This window comes from Leucoraja erinacea, chromosome 8 (assembly GCF_028641065.1).
Source record: "Leucoraja erinacea ecotype New England chromosome 8, Leri_hhj_1, whole genome shotgun sequence".
NCBI classification, from domain to species: domain Eukaryota; kingdom Metazoa; phylum Chordata; class Chondrichthyes; order Rajiformes; family Rajidae; genus Leucoraja; species Leucoraja erinaceus.
Window position 1 is genome coordinate 17,246,706 of NC_073384.1, and position 14,141 is coordinate 17,260,846.

General features: G+C 45.5%; 1 protein-coding gene across 3 annotated transcripts; it reads right to left on the reverse strand.

Annotated features, from left to right (window-relative positions):
• Positions 1-7,648: 7,648 nt before the first annotated feature.
• On the reverse strand, positions 7,649-12,134 carry LOC129699369 (uncharacterized). Of its 3 annotated transcripts, none has more exons than XM_055639089.1 (3): positions 11,034-12,134; positions 9,085-9,572; positions 7,649-8,236 (listed from the first exon to the last, which is right to left on the reverse strand). In XM_055639089.1, exons 2-3 carry the CDS (start codon positions 9,564-9,566, stop codon positions 8,077-8,079), a joined length of 642 nt encoding a protein of 213 aa, XP_055495064.1. In that variant the 5' UTR covers positions 9,567-9,572; positions 11,034-12,134; the 3' UTR covers positions 7,649-8,076. The 3 variants fall into 3 exon arrangements, with proteins under 3 accessions (XP_055495064.1, XP_055495062.1, XP_055495063.1); XM_055639087.1 differs by having other exon boundaries at positions 10,894-12,134; XM_055639088.1 differs by having other exon boundaries at positions 10,883-11,047.
• Positions 12,135-14,141: the final 2,007 nt, after the last annotated feature.

Genomic DNA, 14,141 nt, shown 5'->3' on the forward strand with positions numbered 1-14,141 from the left:
TGTTGCGGTGATGATGAGCCGAGAAACCGCGCGGGGTATAAACGGAGAAGGACAGGACGAGAATAGCTGGAAAATGGTTCCGAGCTGACGGAGGGGGTGCAAAGGGGCAGGAATGGATGGGAATCATGTATAAGAAAGGGCGGCCACTTCCATGGGGTGAAAGTGTCGGCATTTTAATTGTCAATGCGAATTAGAAGAATTCATATGTAGGCAGATCGCAGCAGAGGGCCTGTCGCAGCTTCCAACACAACCTGTGGTAGAGCGTTCCAGGCCCCTCCTCAAGTTGAACTATCCGCATTCTATTTCAAGAAATCTTCTTGAATACTAGTAACAAATTCAAGGTCTTTCGCACTAAGAAAGTTCCAGCCAAATATTGGGGAAGTTAACGTTATCCAGTACAGCAGTTCTGTTGATTTAAAAGCTTTCCTAAATCTGTCTACATATCTGTCCCTCTTTCTTCCGCTGGCTATTATGAGGTCTGTAGTTCAATCCCTCAGAGTGATTGCACCTTTCCTATTTTTGAGGTGCACCCATATTGCCTCAATGGATGAACACTCCAGCATGTCCTCTTTGAGTGCCGCTCTGATATTCTACCCGATTACTAATGCCTCTCCGCCACCTCTTTTACGCCTCTATCTCTATCACACCTGGAACATTTTGCTGCCAGTCCCGTCCCTCTCACAAACAACTCTCCATAATGGCCACAACTCTCCACAATGGCCACATAATGCATTTCCCTGCACCCTATGGTGCATGTGATAAATACATTTGAACTTGAACTTGAAAGTCCCATGCACTGATTCGGATTCTAAAGTCACCCACTTCACGATGATGTTCTTAAATATGGGGAAACACTTTGTTTTGCGTGCTCTCTGGGAAAACCATAGCATAAATTAATATATCAGGTAGTACATAAGAAAAAGAAACAGAGAGGAGAATATGGGTACAGAGAAACGAAAATATAAGACCGCAACAAGATAGAAAGGGAGATCAAGGTAGATTGTTAACAAAGGTTTGATCAGGGGAAAGAAGTTGTATGGGTATGTCAGGTTTAGGAAATTTGTATCAAGTAAGTCCATTGAGGTTTATAGGGACGTATTGGAAAACTTGAGAAATTAATTAGGAAGGTACAAAGGGGCATTGAAATGTCCTTGGCATGTGGGTTTAGGAAGAAACCTTAAAACTTTTATTGGTGTATTGGAAGCAAGAGGGTTAGTAAAGAAGGAACAGAATCATTTGGGGGTCCAAGATATAATTGGTGTGTGGAATCAGGGAATATGTGTGATGAATACTAAATGAATACTTGTCATTACTTGCAGGCTCGAAGGGCCGAATGGCCTACTCCTGCACCTAATTTCTATTTCTATGTTATCATTAGCTTCTTGTCACGTGTACCAAGGTACAGTGAAAAGCCTTTGTAGCGTGCTAACCAGTCAGCAGAAAAACAACACATGATTACCATCGCGCAATCCACAGTATACACGATAAAGGGAATGTCGTGAATAAAATTTGTTGCAAGATAAACTTAGTAAATTCCAATCACAGATAGTCCGAGGGTCTCCAATGAGGTAGACAGTAGTTCAGGACTGCTCGCTATTTGTTGGTAAGATGATTCCTTTTCATAGGTTTCACCAGGGAGAAGGATATAAAGTCTGGCAGGTTAAAGAGGAGGTTAGGGTATGCTGATATTCTGGAACATGTCTGTATCAGGAAGAATAAAGTGATAGATGTATTGGAGCATGGAGCATATTACTGTGGATAACTCCACAGGGCCTTACTCCAGGATTGACTCCAGGATGCAAAGAGAAGCAAGGGAGGAGCTTGCTAGTGCTCAGACAAAGATTATTTTTTATTTTCATTGGTTGTGGCTGAGGTACCATAAGACTGTGGAATAGCTAATGTTGTTCCTTTGCCCTTGCCTTCCCTCGTTCTCATCCCCTCCCCCTTCGCAGTTCTCCCACCAGTCTTAGTGTCTCGAACTACATTATATCTTTGTATCGCCCTCTCCCCTGTCATCAGTCTGAAGAAGGGTCTTGACCCATTCCTTCTCTCCAGAGATGCTGCCTGTCCCGCTGAGTTACTCCAGCATATTGTGTCTACCTTGGATGAGAGTGTACATGGTCTGATTAACAAGTTGGCAGACAACACAAAATCTAGTGGAGTCGTAGACAGCAAAGGAGGTTGCGGGACATAGAACAGCTGTAAAGTAGCAGAGAGCAGTGGCAGATGGAATTTAATCCTGACAAGTGTGAGGTAATGCACTTTGGGAAGTCAGATTCTGGTAGGTCATAGAAAGGGCAGGGAGCTTGGATTTACAGAGAGATCATGGAGTGCATAGTTACTGCAAATAGTCAGAATCGTCATCCCAGTTCAGACTAGAGAAAGGGGCACAGCTTCATTTCCGTACTGGATGGATCTATGGGAGAATAAGGAGTGAGAGGGAGAGGGAGAGGGAGGAGAAAGAGGGGAAGGTGAGAAAGAAGAAGTATGGAGATAGAGAGGGAGAGAGAGAATGAGAGAATGAAAGGGAGTAGGGAGCAAGAACATGTAAACAGGCCATTTGGCCCCACTCATCCATGCTGATCAGTGGACAACCTTCCATGTTAACCCCACCACCCAACATTTGGTCCATATCCCTGTTTGCCTGAGACATTCAAGTGTTCTTTTGGATACTTCTTAAATGCTCTAATTTTGTACATTATTACCAAGGGACTCCGCTCTGCAAATGGGAACCTGCTCAGCGTTCATGGACATTTGATGGACTGACTAATTTAGTCTCTTTGGTTAGAGTCATCAGTGTTGGAAACTCTGGCATCTCACTTAATTTAATAGCATTTTTGGTATGAACCAGTATCTCTGCAGTTCTTTGTTTCTACATTCTAAAGTTTGTACACTGTGTCTGAATCACACTGTACATATGACAATAAACCCAACTTGATTTGATCCCTGAAATTGTCCCTTCTGCTGTCTTACGAAGTCAAATCTGAATTTTCACACTAAAATCTTACGGTCACATGGTCACAAGTGATAGGAGTAGAATTGGGCTATTCGGCCCATCAAGTCTACTCCACCATTCAATCACGGCTGATCTATCTCTCCCTCCTAACTCCATTCTCCCCAAACATCCACCAGTGCAAACATCCTCTCCACGTCCACTCTATCCAAGCCTTTCACTATTCTGTAGGTTTCAATGAGATCCCCCCCTCATTCTTCTAAACTCCAGTGAGTTCAAGCCCAGTGCCAGCAAACGCTCATCCCACCAACTCATTCCTGGGATCATTCTTGTAAACCTCCTCTGGACCCTCTCCAGAGCCAGCACATCCTTCCTCAGATATGGTGCACAAAATTGCTCACAATATTCCAAATATGACCTTACCAGTGCCTTATGGAAACTCAACATTACATTCCTGTTTTATATACCAGTCCTCTTGAATAAATGCGTTTGCTCTCTTTACTACCGATTGGGTTAGAGTTGTCAGTGTGGAAAACCCTGGCATTTCACTAAGTTTAATGGCATCATTGGTATGAACCAGTATCTGCTGTTCTTTGTTTGTATCGCATGGAACATATGACAATAAACCCAACTTGACTTGATCCACAAAATTGTCCCTTCTGCTGTCTTTCAAAACCAAATCTGAGTTTTCACACTAAAATTTTGTGCGAGTTTTCTCAGAGCTTCTATTTTTCCTCATCTCCATACCACAAATATATTTACATACCCATACTTGACATGCAACTCTGCAACCTCCCTCTGTTTATCATCCCCCGGCAGATTTCCTCCATAATGTCACCAACCTTACAGTTATAAAGGAAACCAGCGAGTAAGTGCACCTCCCCTTTTCCGTCTCACCGGCCAACTTTGTTGAACTGCATTGTCCTCTCTCTCCAGCACTAACCCCCAAAGGCATTACAACTGCCAGTGCACTAATTGCACACAGACTCTTCCAAGTAGCAATCATCCAGTTTAAACCGTGGCAGAAGAAACTGTGAATTCTGTGAATTGTGAACATTATTCCCCATGATGGTGACCTCAAGGTTGTAAAGGCTGACAAATTTCAGCACTTCAACATCAGCCCTCTCTCCATATAGAACAGGGACAGAGCTCCGCTAGTCCTCATCTTTTACCCCTTTAGCTTCCACATCCAACACATCATTCCCTGACATTATTGCCAGCTTCTACGCGATAATACCACCAGCTACATCTTCCCATTCCCACCCCTCTCTGCTTATCGCAGAGACCACTCTCTGCATGACTATCATTCATTCATCTCTCCCCATCCACCTCTATCGCTCTCCATGACCATACCCCGCTACCATAGAAGAGGTAATGCCTACCTCTCCTTCACATCTCCGTCACCTCCATTTGAGAACTCCAACAACTCATACCAGGTTAGACAGAGGTGTACGTGCAATCTCCTTCAGCCTTGGCTATTGCATGTAGTGCTCCCGATGTGGCCTCTTCTACATCAGTCAGACCGAACATTGACTGGGCAGCTGTTTCACCGATCACTTGTGCTCTGAACCCAAGGCTTTCTGGAGCCCCTATTGCTTATCCTTGTAACTCCCCTTCCCGTTCCCACACCAACCTTACTGTCCTCTGCCTCCTCCACTGACAGAGTGATGACACACACAAATAGGAAGAAGAGCAGCTCATAATCCCCTTCTGGAGTATCCATTGAACATTGAGTATTCCAATTTCTACCACTGTCACTCCCCTTGTACATCCCTTTATTTCCACCCCCTGCCTGTCTGCCTGCCAAGTTATTTTTCCTTCCTCTCCTCTATGAAATTCAAAGTAATCAATTCAACGCACTCTTCACCCACTGCTCCCTATTCCAGGTGCCCTTTTTTCCTTCCCCCCCATCCCCAGTTCCCATCTATCCACCATCACTCCCTTCTGGTTCTACATTTCACACACTTTTTTGTCAGGGATTAGCACTTTTTTGCCTTATCACCTCCACCCTTCTCTCCCCCAGCTGACTCATCTGCCAATTAACCCCTCCTCACCTGGATCCACCTGTCACTTAGCTGTTCTTAGCCCACCCCTTCTCTTCAACTCTTCCTACCAATAAGGTGTGTTCCAGGTGATGTTGTGAGTAGTTTACTGCAGGGAACTGCACTGAGTACTCCACATAGAACAATGGCAAGTCCCAGTGTGGATAAGGGAAGGGGTCATGTCTGCAGAGCAGATAATAAAATGCAGGAGGCTGTTGGTCACCATGGCTAGAGATATGATGTTGCAGAATATTGGTATATTGCTGGGAAAAGTTCATCAGAGCTAGTCTCTTAGTTTATTTTGGAGATACAGTGCAGAAATAGGCCCTTCAGCCCACCGGGTCTACACCGTCCAGTGATCACCTCGCACACTAGTACTATCGTACACACTAGGGCAATTTATTAATTTTGGCACAAGCCATTTAACCTACAAACCTGTACATCTTTGGAGTGTGGAAGGCAACCAGAGCACCCGGAGAAAACCCATGCGGTCACAGGGAGAATGTACAAACTCTGCACATACAATGCCCGAGGTCAGGATGGAACCCGGGTCTCTGGCCCTGTAAGGCAGCCACCCTACCGCTGTACCACTGTACCGCCAATGGGAGCTATGTCTCCCATTCACACCTCAGGTTCTATGAATCACTGATCCTCTCCACATGCCCATTCTGCAAGGCACTACCAGCACCTCACTCTCTGCACACACTTGCATTTTTCACTTTGTGAAAATAAATAGGCAGCAAATGTTTAGATTTGGAGTCAGTATGAAGTTCATTCAGAGAACTAGCATAATAACAGCCATAGAAGATGAGATGAAAACCCCCCTGGATATTCTGCAAGTTTACCACACATTATTCCAACCCTTGACACACCCCTTGAAATCAAGCACTAGACAGGACAGGACCCAGTTTGATGCACGTTGGTAACAATTTTATTATTAAAATTCTACATCAGTAATACACAAGATAATATTAATCAGAAATAGAACAATTACTTGGACTTTGAGCCCTCTTACCTGTCATATAGCACAGGTCAATACACAAATTAATTGTATCGTTTTAACTGGATTGAAATCAACAGCAATCAATAACTCTAAGGATTACATTAGGTGATTAATATTAACATTCAGTGTACATAATAGAAGATAGCAATTTCATTATCCTGCAAAAGCCTATTTCTTCAGTGCAACGTAAACAAGTTTGAAGGTGGGGCAGTAGTTTGGTTGCAGTTTGTGAACAAGCCAACGTTGCAGTTAGCTGTATCCCAAGAGTGGAACTTGCACACTATGTTATTCCACCAGACAGATTTCTTCCTTCACGTGTAGGACATGTGATGTCTCCTAAATAACTTTGCTGAAATCACTTTTAGAAAATAAAACCATTGGCTAACTTCCAAGCTCCACTGGAACAGTGTTGCAAAGACCGGGATATGGGTCTGAAGAAAGGTTTCGATCTAGTGCTTTTCTCCAGAGATGCTGCCTGACCCACTGAGTTACTCCGTGTATTCTGGATGTATTCAAAAAGTTAGATATAGCTCCTAGGGCTTATGGAATCATAGGATATGGGGAGAAAGCAGGAATAGGGTACTGATTCTGGATGATCAGCCATGATCATATTGAATAGCTGTGCAGGCTCGAAGGGCCGAATGACCTACTCCTGCACCCATTTTCTATGTTTCTTTGTTTCCAGCATTTTGTGTCTATCTGGGATATCTCCAGTCTCTTGAGGACGAACTGCAGGAGAGGGTCCCATCCCTACACAGGGTCAGATACACCACAGGAATAGAGTGGGAAGCCTGACCTCTTAACCCAAGTTACCCTGGACATCCTATTTATAAACACTTCTTACAAATCATTCTGGAAGAATCTTTGCTTTTGCAAATTAAAGCTTCCATTTTCATGGAATTTTAAAATCATACAGTGTGGAAATGGGCCAGTGAGTCATACAGCATCTCTGGAAAAAAGGGATGGGTGACATTACAAGTCGGAAACCTTCTTCTGACTCGAAACACCACCCATACTTTTCCTCCAGAGATGTTGCCTGACAAGCGAGTTACTCCGGCACATTGTGTCTATCTTCGGTATAAACCATAATCTGTAGTTCCTTCTTACACATGGAAACAGTCCATTTGGCACCACTCATTCATGCTGATCAGTGCACACCCTTCCATACTAACTCCACCTCCCAATATTTGGTCCATATCCCTGCCTGACTGAGTGTTCATCTGGATACCTCTTAAATGCTGTCATTTTATACATTTTTGCCCAGAGATTTGGCTCTACTAATGGGAAACTGCTCTGCATTCATGGACATTTGATGGACTGACTAATTCAGCCCATTGGGTTTGAGTCATAAGTGTGGGAAATCTTGCCATTTCACTTAGTTAGTGGGTTAGTCCCCATAATGAATGGGTGTGATGGTGTCCGGTCGATTGCAGAGAATCGGATTGTGGAGAATTTGGGATTACTCCTCATTGAATATCAGGCCTCTGATCTCTACTTGGGAGTGGAAATGAGAGTAGAGTAGTTTGGAGTGACTTGGCAGTGGGAATGTGAGTGGAAGTGGGAGTGGGGGAGGGAATGGGAATGGGAGTAGGAGTGGAGTGGGATTGGGAGTGGAATGTGAGTGGAGTGGGAATGGGAGTGGGAGAGTAGAGTGGGAGAGGAGTAGGAGAGGAGTGGGAGAGGAGTGGGAGTGGAGTGAGAGTGGAGTGAGATTGGATGTGGGAAGCCTCACCTCAGTTCTTTACACAGCATGGGACAGGATCAGGTGAATCTGCAGATGCATATTTATACCAAAGAAAGACACAAAATGCTGGAGTAACAACAACAGGCAGCATCTCTGGAGAAAACGTATAGGTGATGTTTCAGTTTGGGATCCAAGTGGGGTTTTCATTACAGAGTTCATCACTTGCTGAAGTCTTCATCATTGCAAAGCTGATAAATTGGCTTCTAAACATTTCCGGGAGTTGTTGACATCTATTTTGCTTGTTTGAAGGCCGAAACCACTCGCTTCTCAAGTGCCAGTCCCTGCCTGGAGTAGAACGAGTGTGGGCGACCCGTGACAGGGAGCAGGGGTCCTCTCAGTACATCTTCTGGCCAAGACCAGACTCCAGCTGGCGTGACTTTCCAAGGTCTTGGCTCAGTTCCATGGCCAGAACCTCTGACACCTGCTCTACTTGGCTCGCAAGGCAATGGATGGACTGAAGCATTGCTTCCATCTTCCCCACCTTCTCCTTGAACCTAGGAAGAAGGGGCCATCAGTAGACATCCCATCAAAAACCAATCTAAAACCTGCATGTCATACAGGGAGTGTCATTTAGTATAAAAAGGATAATTAATTAAACTTTGTAGATAACATGATTTGGTAATGGGTCGACGGAGAGGGGGTTGAAATTATGTTTAACCTATGCTGTTCCCTTCCCTGAGAGTGTCTGGTATGACTGTATAGAGGCAACGTCACTGTGTCTGACCCTGAGAGTGTGTGAAGGAATGGTGTAGAGGGAGCTTCATCAGGTGCTAACATGTGCCCTGGGAATGTGTGATGGGATGGTGTTGAGGGATCTTCACTCTGTGCCTAACCTGTGCCCTGCGAGGGTGTAATGCGACTGTGTAGGTGGTGCTACACTCTGTGTCTAACCCTAAGCATGTAAGATGGGATAGTATAGAGGGAGTTTCACTCTGTATCTGACATGTGCCATGGGAGTGTGTGATGGCAATGTGTAGAGGGAGTATCACTCTGTGTCCGACCTTGGGAGTGTGTTGGGCTGATATAGAGAGAATTTTACTCTAACCCTGGCGGATTTCAACGGAACAGTTTAAAGGGAGCTTCGCTTCTTATCTAACCCTGGGAATGTGCAATGCAATGGTGTAGGGAGCTTCACTCAGTGTCTAACGCTGGGAATGTGTGATGGGAAGATATAAGGGAGCTTCTCTCAGTCTAACCTTGGGAGTGTGTGAGGAGACAGTGTAGAGGGAGGTTTGGTACATCTAACCTGTACTCTCTCTGCCTTGCGAATGCTTCCACCCACAAGATTAATTTAAGAGCTATCATCTCCTGGCTTGAGGCAACAGTAGAGGCAGGTACTTACTTTGTGAGATGGCTGTCTGCTGAGGACTGTGCCTCAAGGCTCGCCCCAATATCCGCCATGATATTGTTGGACTCCTCATTCTGTAGCTTGATGTCCAGCAGGGTCTTCGAGATCACTGACTGGTAGCTCCCTTTCCCAATCTCCTCCTTCATCGCCACCACCAGACTTTCCAAGCTGGAGCTTGTGCCCTCCATCAGCCCCTTTACCGGGCCCAGGTCCTCTTGAGTAGCCGGGTGGGTTGCCTCATGCTCCCTGGTCTCCGAGCGGGTCAGCAGGGTGATGGAACAGGTGTCGGAGACTTCCTCCTGGTCCTGCAAGATGAATTCAGCCACACCGTCAGCCACAGCAGAGTCATTCAATGGCAGGGCGAAGAGCAAATCCCCGGGATCGAGCTGGAATCCGTCATGATCTCCACTCTGTCCACCACTGCCAGGGAGAAGGAAGGTTACCAGAATCCACCGGAAGGTCCACAGGAGTCTCATGATGAGCTGTAGAGGAGATGGAGAATTTTCCTGATATTATCCCTGAAATTCGATGCACCCCTTTGTTACCTCCATACTTTATTCATCGAATGAACTCTCATTCAGGTCAGTGATGGCCTCTCAGCATCAGCATTAAACATCATCAGCATTAAACAGAAACTCAGTTTCCGTCTCCAGGACCTGACCCGCTGAGTGTTTCTAGAATGTGCAGATTTTAGTTTGGATTTCCAGACTCTGGTTTTACTTTTGTGTTGTTCATTAGCAGGTCCCTCTCTTCCATTCTCTGCAAGCATCAGCCAATCCCATCCATCTGTTCCTTCCAACACTACCAGCACTTACAATAATACACACAACACAGGGGCAGTCAATCCAACACAACAACATAGGACCAGTCACTGATACACACAATAACTACAGGGACTGCAACTGTTACGACAGCATAGGGACATACACTGATACACACAACACAGGGACATAAACTGATACACACAACGACACAGCGATTGCAACTGATACAGTGACAAGGACATAGACTGATACAAAAGGGACTGACACTGATACAGCAATGACGCAACAACAATCACAGCTAGCGGGCACCACATATACACAGCCGAATCCCTGCATCCCCTCTTTCACAAATTACTGCCAGCAATGGGGAACTCCAAATCATTTCTCAGACCAATCCTCGAACCAATTTCCTCCCTCGACTCCCACATTCTCCTCCTTCAGATAAACACTCACTACACCCCTCACATGCAGCCCCCATATCACTCCTTTCACACCATCTCTCGTTCCTCCCACTCTCTCACACTACTCTATTTCTCTTTTTCTCACACCCTCCCACTCTCACTCTCTTCCACATCCTCTCACTGTCCCACACTCTCTCACTCTCCCTTCCCACTGCTACCTTCCTCTCCTGTCTACATATGCCCTCCCTCTTACTCCCCCTCCGCCCACCTCAATCCTACCCACATTTTATCCCCATCCTTACCCTCCCACCCACTCTCTCTCTCTTTGTCTTTCATTCCCTCCCTCTCACTCCTTCCCTCTCTCCCTCCCTCCCCATTCTCTTTCAGACAGATTCACGCACTCCCTCCACACACTCACCGCTCACACTCCCCTCCCCCATCTCTAAAACTCACTCATCCTTATATCCCTTCACTCCCTATTCAACTCACTTTTTCTCTCTCCTTCCCTCATTGCTGGCTCTGACTCTTTCCCTCTGTGCTTTGCTCCACCACTCACTCCGTTACCTCACTCCCTCCCACTCTCTCTCCCTCACTCCACCCCTCCCTCTCCCACTCCCAGAACATTACCGTTTACTAACACTGCTGTGAGTTGAGTGGACTCTTCCTCCCGGCCGCCTGCCGCCCAACACTGCTTTCCTGGAGTGTTCTGAGTGTTGGTATCTCTCTCCCCGTCCTTCAGTTTCCCTGGGAAAGACTGCCTGGGCGGTGTGATACATACACTCCTCAGGCTTCATGTGCTTGATGCTGAGATGTTCTGGGCTCCTGTTTCTTGTTGATTTTCTTTCCGTCGGATGCTGGATGCTTCAGTTCACGCACATCTGTAATATGTTAATGACTGGCAGTTAGAACCTCCAGCCCAGACGGAGTGGAAATAAACACGGACTTCCCAGATGTGTCTTAAAGGGACAGTGGCAGCAAAGGTCCCAGACCTGAAATATTAACTCGTTTTCTTCTTCCACATATGCTGTCTGAGCTGTGGAGTAATTACAACATTTTCTGCTATTCTTCTAGAATTTGTAGGCCTTAGTTGTAGAAAATAGACACAAAATGCTGGAGTGACTTAGTGGCACAGGCAGCATCTCTGGAGGAAACAAATGGGTGACATTTTGGATCGAGATCCTTCTTGAGAATGAGAGTCAGGGGAGAGGGAAACTAGAGATATGGAAGGGTGCAAAGAACACGTAGGGAGTAAAAATTATGGAAGAGGCTCTCACTAGGATATCCGCGATATCCCATTGTTGCCTTACAGCACTTGCAGCACCAGAGACCCGGGTTCAATCCCAACTTTGGGTGCTGTAAGTACAGAGTTTATACATCCTCCCCATGACTGTGAGCATTTTCTCTGAGATCTTCGTTTTCCTCCCACACTCCAAACACACACAGGTTTGTAGGTTAATTAGCTTGGGTTTGTATACTTAATATAAGGGTAATTTGTACCAAGTGCGTGTAAGATTGTATTAATGTGCGGAGATCATTGGTCGTTGCAGACTTGGTAGGCCGAAGGGCCTGTTTCCATGCTGTATCTCTAAACTAACCTACTGTAATACTCTCTAATCCAGGCAGTCCTGGTGAACCTATCCTGCACTGTCTTCAAAGCCTGCCTCTCCTTTCTGCAATGGGATGACCAGAACCAACCACAATACCCCAATTAAAGACTAACCAAAGTTCAATACAACTGCAAGATGACTTCTGGACTTTTAATTGAACAGTATAAATTGCCCCCAGTGTGTATTTGAGTGGACAGGAATGAGGGTAGAATAAAAAGGTTGGCATGGACAGTGGGCTGAAGGGACCATTTCTATACTGTATAATGCCATGACTCCATAATACAGATTGTGCTGAGTACCAGGGTCAGTGACTGATGGTAAACTCCACAGTCAGCTTGTGGAACTGGATGTTTCTTCCCAATGCCTGAGAGAAGCCATCATCAGCAGTAAGGACCACTTGGGTTATTAAGCTGAGAGGGACAAAGTATAAAGGAGATGTGTAGAGTTTTGTACACAGGAATGCGCTGTCAGGGGTGGTGGTGGAGGCTGTCGTGATAGTGGTGTGTAAGATGATTTTAGATCGGAAAATGGATATGCAGGGAATGGAGGGATATGGGTCACGTTCAGGCAGAAAGGATTAGTTTAATAGCAATATGTTTGGCACAGACATTGTGGGTGGAAGGGCTTGTGGTGTATTTTTCGGTTCTATGTTCTAACAACACATCTGACAGTGCAGCACTCCTTCTGTATCATGTGCAAGTATCAGCTTGGGTCTTACACTGAATTGAGATTTAAAGACATAATCTTGTAATAAGGGCAGAGCCACTCCATATGACACCCGGTGACTTGCCTTGGTCTTTTCCACTCTTGAGAAGAGTCCACTTCTGTTCACTATTCCTTTTCTGATGATAGGAGACAGGGACCATCCATAGTGTCAGTGTACATTAGGCTTCACCCGCACTGCTACAGACTACAGCCACTCAGGGTGAATAGTATTAAATGAAAACCTTTACAATGTCACCCTTCACGTTTTATCCTTTGCTGCCTTTGGGACATTGTACAGAATGACACAAATTAACACAATGATGTATGATGCATATATCTTCATAATAATTAGCAGTCTGCCCTTGATTAGACAGAAATAGACATACGTAGTCAAAGAATCACACGGCACATAAACAGGCCCTTCGGCATACTGAGTTTGCAACAACCATCACGTACCCATTTACTCTAATCCTACACTGATCCCATTTTGTTATCCCCATATTCCCTCAACTCCCCCCAGATTTTACCACTCATCCACACACTAGGAGCCGTTCACAATGCCCAATCGACCTACTGACATACACATCTCTGCGATGTGGAGGGAAACTGGAGCACTCGGAGGAAGCTCTTGCCATCACACTGAGAACATGCAAACTCCGTACAGTCGGGATTGAACCCCAATTGCGACAGCTGGGATACACACGTGGTGAGGTGGGGCAGAAGCTCTACAAGCTGTGACATTTCCCTGTATGTGCATCCCAATGTATAATGCAAACGTGCTAAATAGCCTCCTTTGTTCTGAAAACATCTAGCACAGGAACATCCTGGAGGTTTGGTCACTGGAACCCAGGGGAAATGGGAGCTGTCATTTCAAGTTGACTCGGAGAGAATTGCCACGGGTTTGGGAAGAGGGAGCAGGGTTTTCCAGGAAGGTGACGAAAGACTTGGCAGAATTCCCAACTCTCAATTGCGCAACCACCGGACAGATTAATGTTGGAACAACAAGGACTGGAGAGACACTGGAACGGCCAAGAACAACAACATTGCTTCCCAGTGGAACAAACCCATATTGAGTTCTTGTTTTAAATATAATCATTAGGTTTTTGGAGAGAAATCCCTGAAATCACAGAAGCCCAGACCATCACACAAACTAACCTCCCTTCCATTGACTCCATTTGCACCTCATGCCACGGCTACCAGCTTACCAGCAAGGATGAGTCACACCCCGGCCACTGACCCATCTCCCCTCTCTCCTCGGGCAAAAAGTATAGAAGTGTGAAAACGCGCTCCTCTGGATTCAGGAACAGTTTCTTCCCAGCTGTTATCAGGCAAGCTGTTATCATCCTACCAACAACTAGAGAACAGTCCTGAACTGCTATCTACCTCATTGGAGACCCTCAGATCTTTGATTGGACTTTACTGGCTTTATCTGGCACTAAATGTTACTCATGATAATCCCTTTATCATATATTTGTACACTGTGGATGGCTTGACTGAAACCATGTGTTTTCTTTCTACTGAATAACACAAAAACAGGCACAAAAGTTTTTCACTGTATGTCGGTACACGTCTCA

What these genes read in the sequence shown, in the direction of transcription:
- LOC129699369 (XM_055639087.1), bottom strand. Translation starts at nt 11,049, where the DNA reads ATGAAGCCTGAGGAGTGTATGTATCACACCGCCCAGGCAGTCTTTCCC. An exon ending in TCCACTCAACTCACAGCAGT is followed by an intron (nt 9,573 to 10,893) that starts GTTAGTAAACGG and finishes TCTCCTCTACAG; the next exon opens with CTCATCATGAGACTCCTGTG. An exon ending in GCAGACAGCCATCTCACAAA is followed by an intron (nt 8,237 to 9,084) that starts GTAAGTACCTGC and finishes CCTTCTTCCTAG; the next exon opens with GTTCAAGGAGAAGGTGGGGA.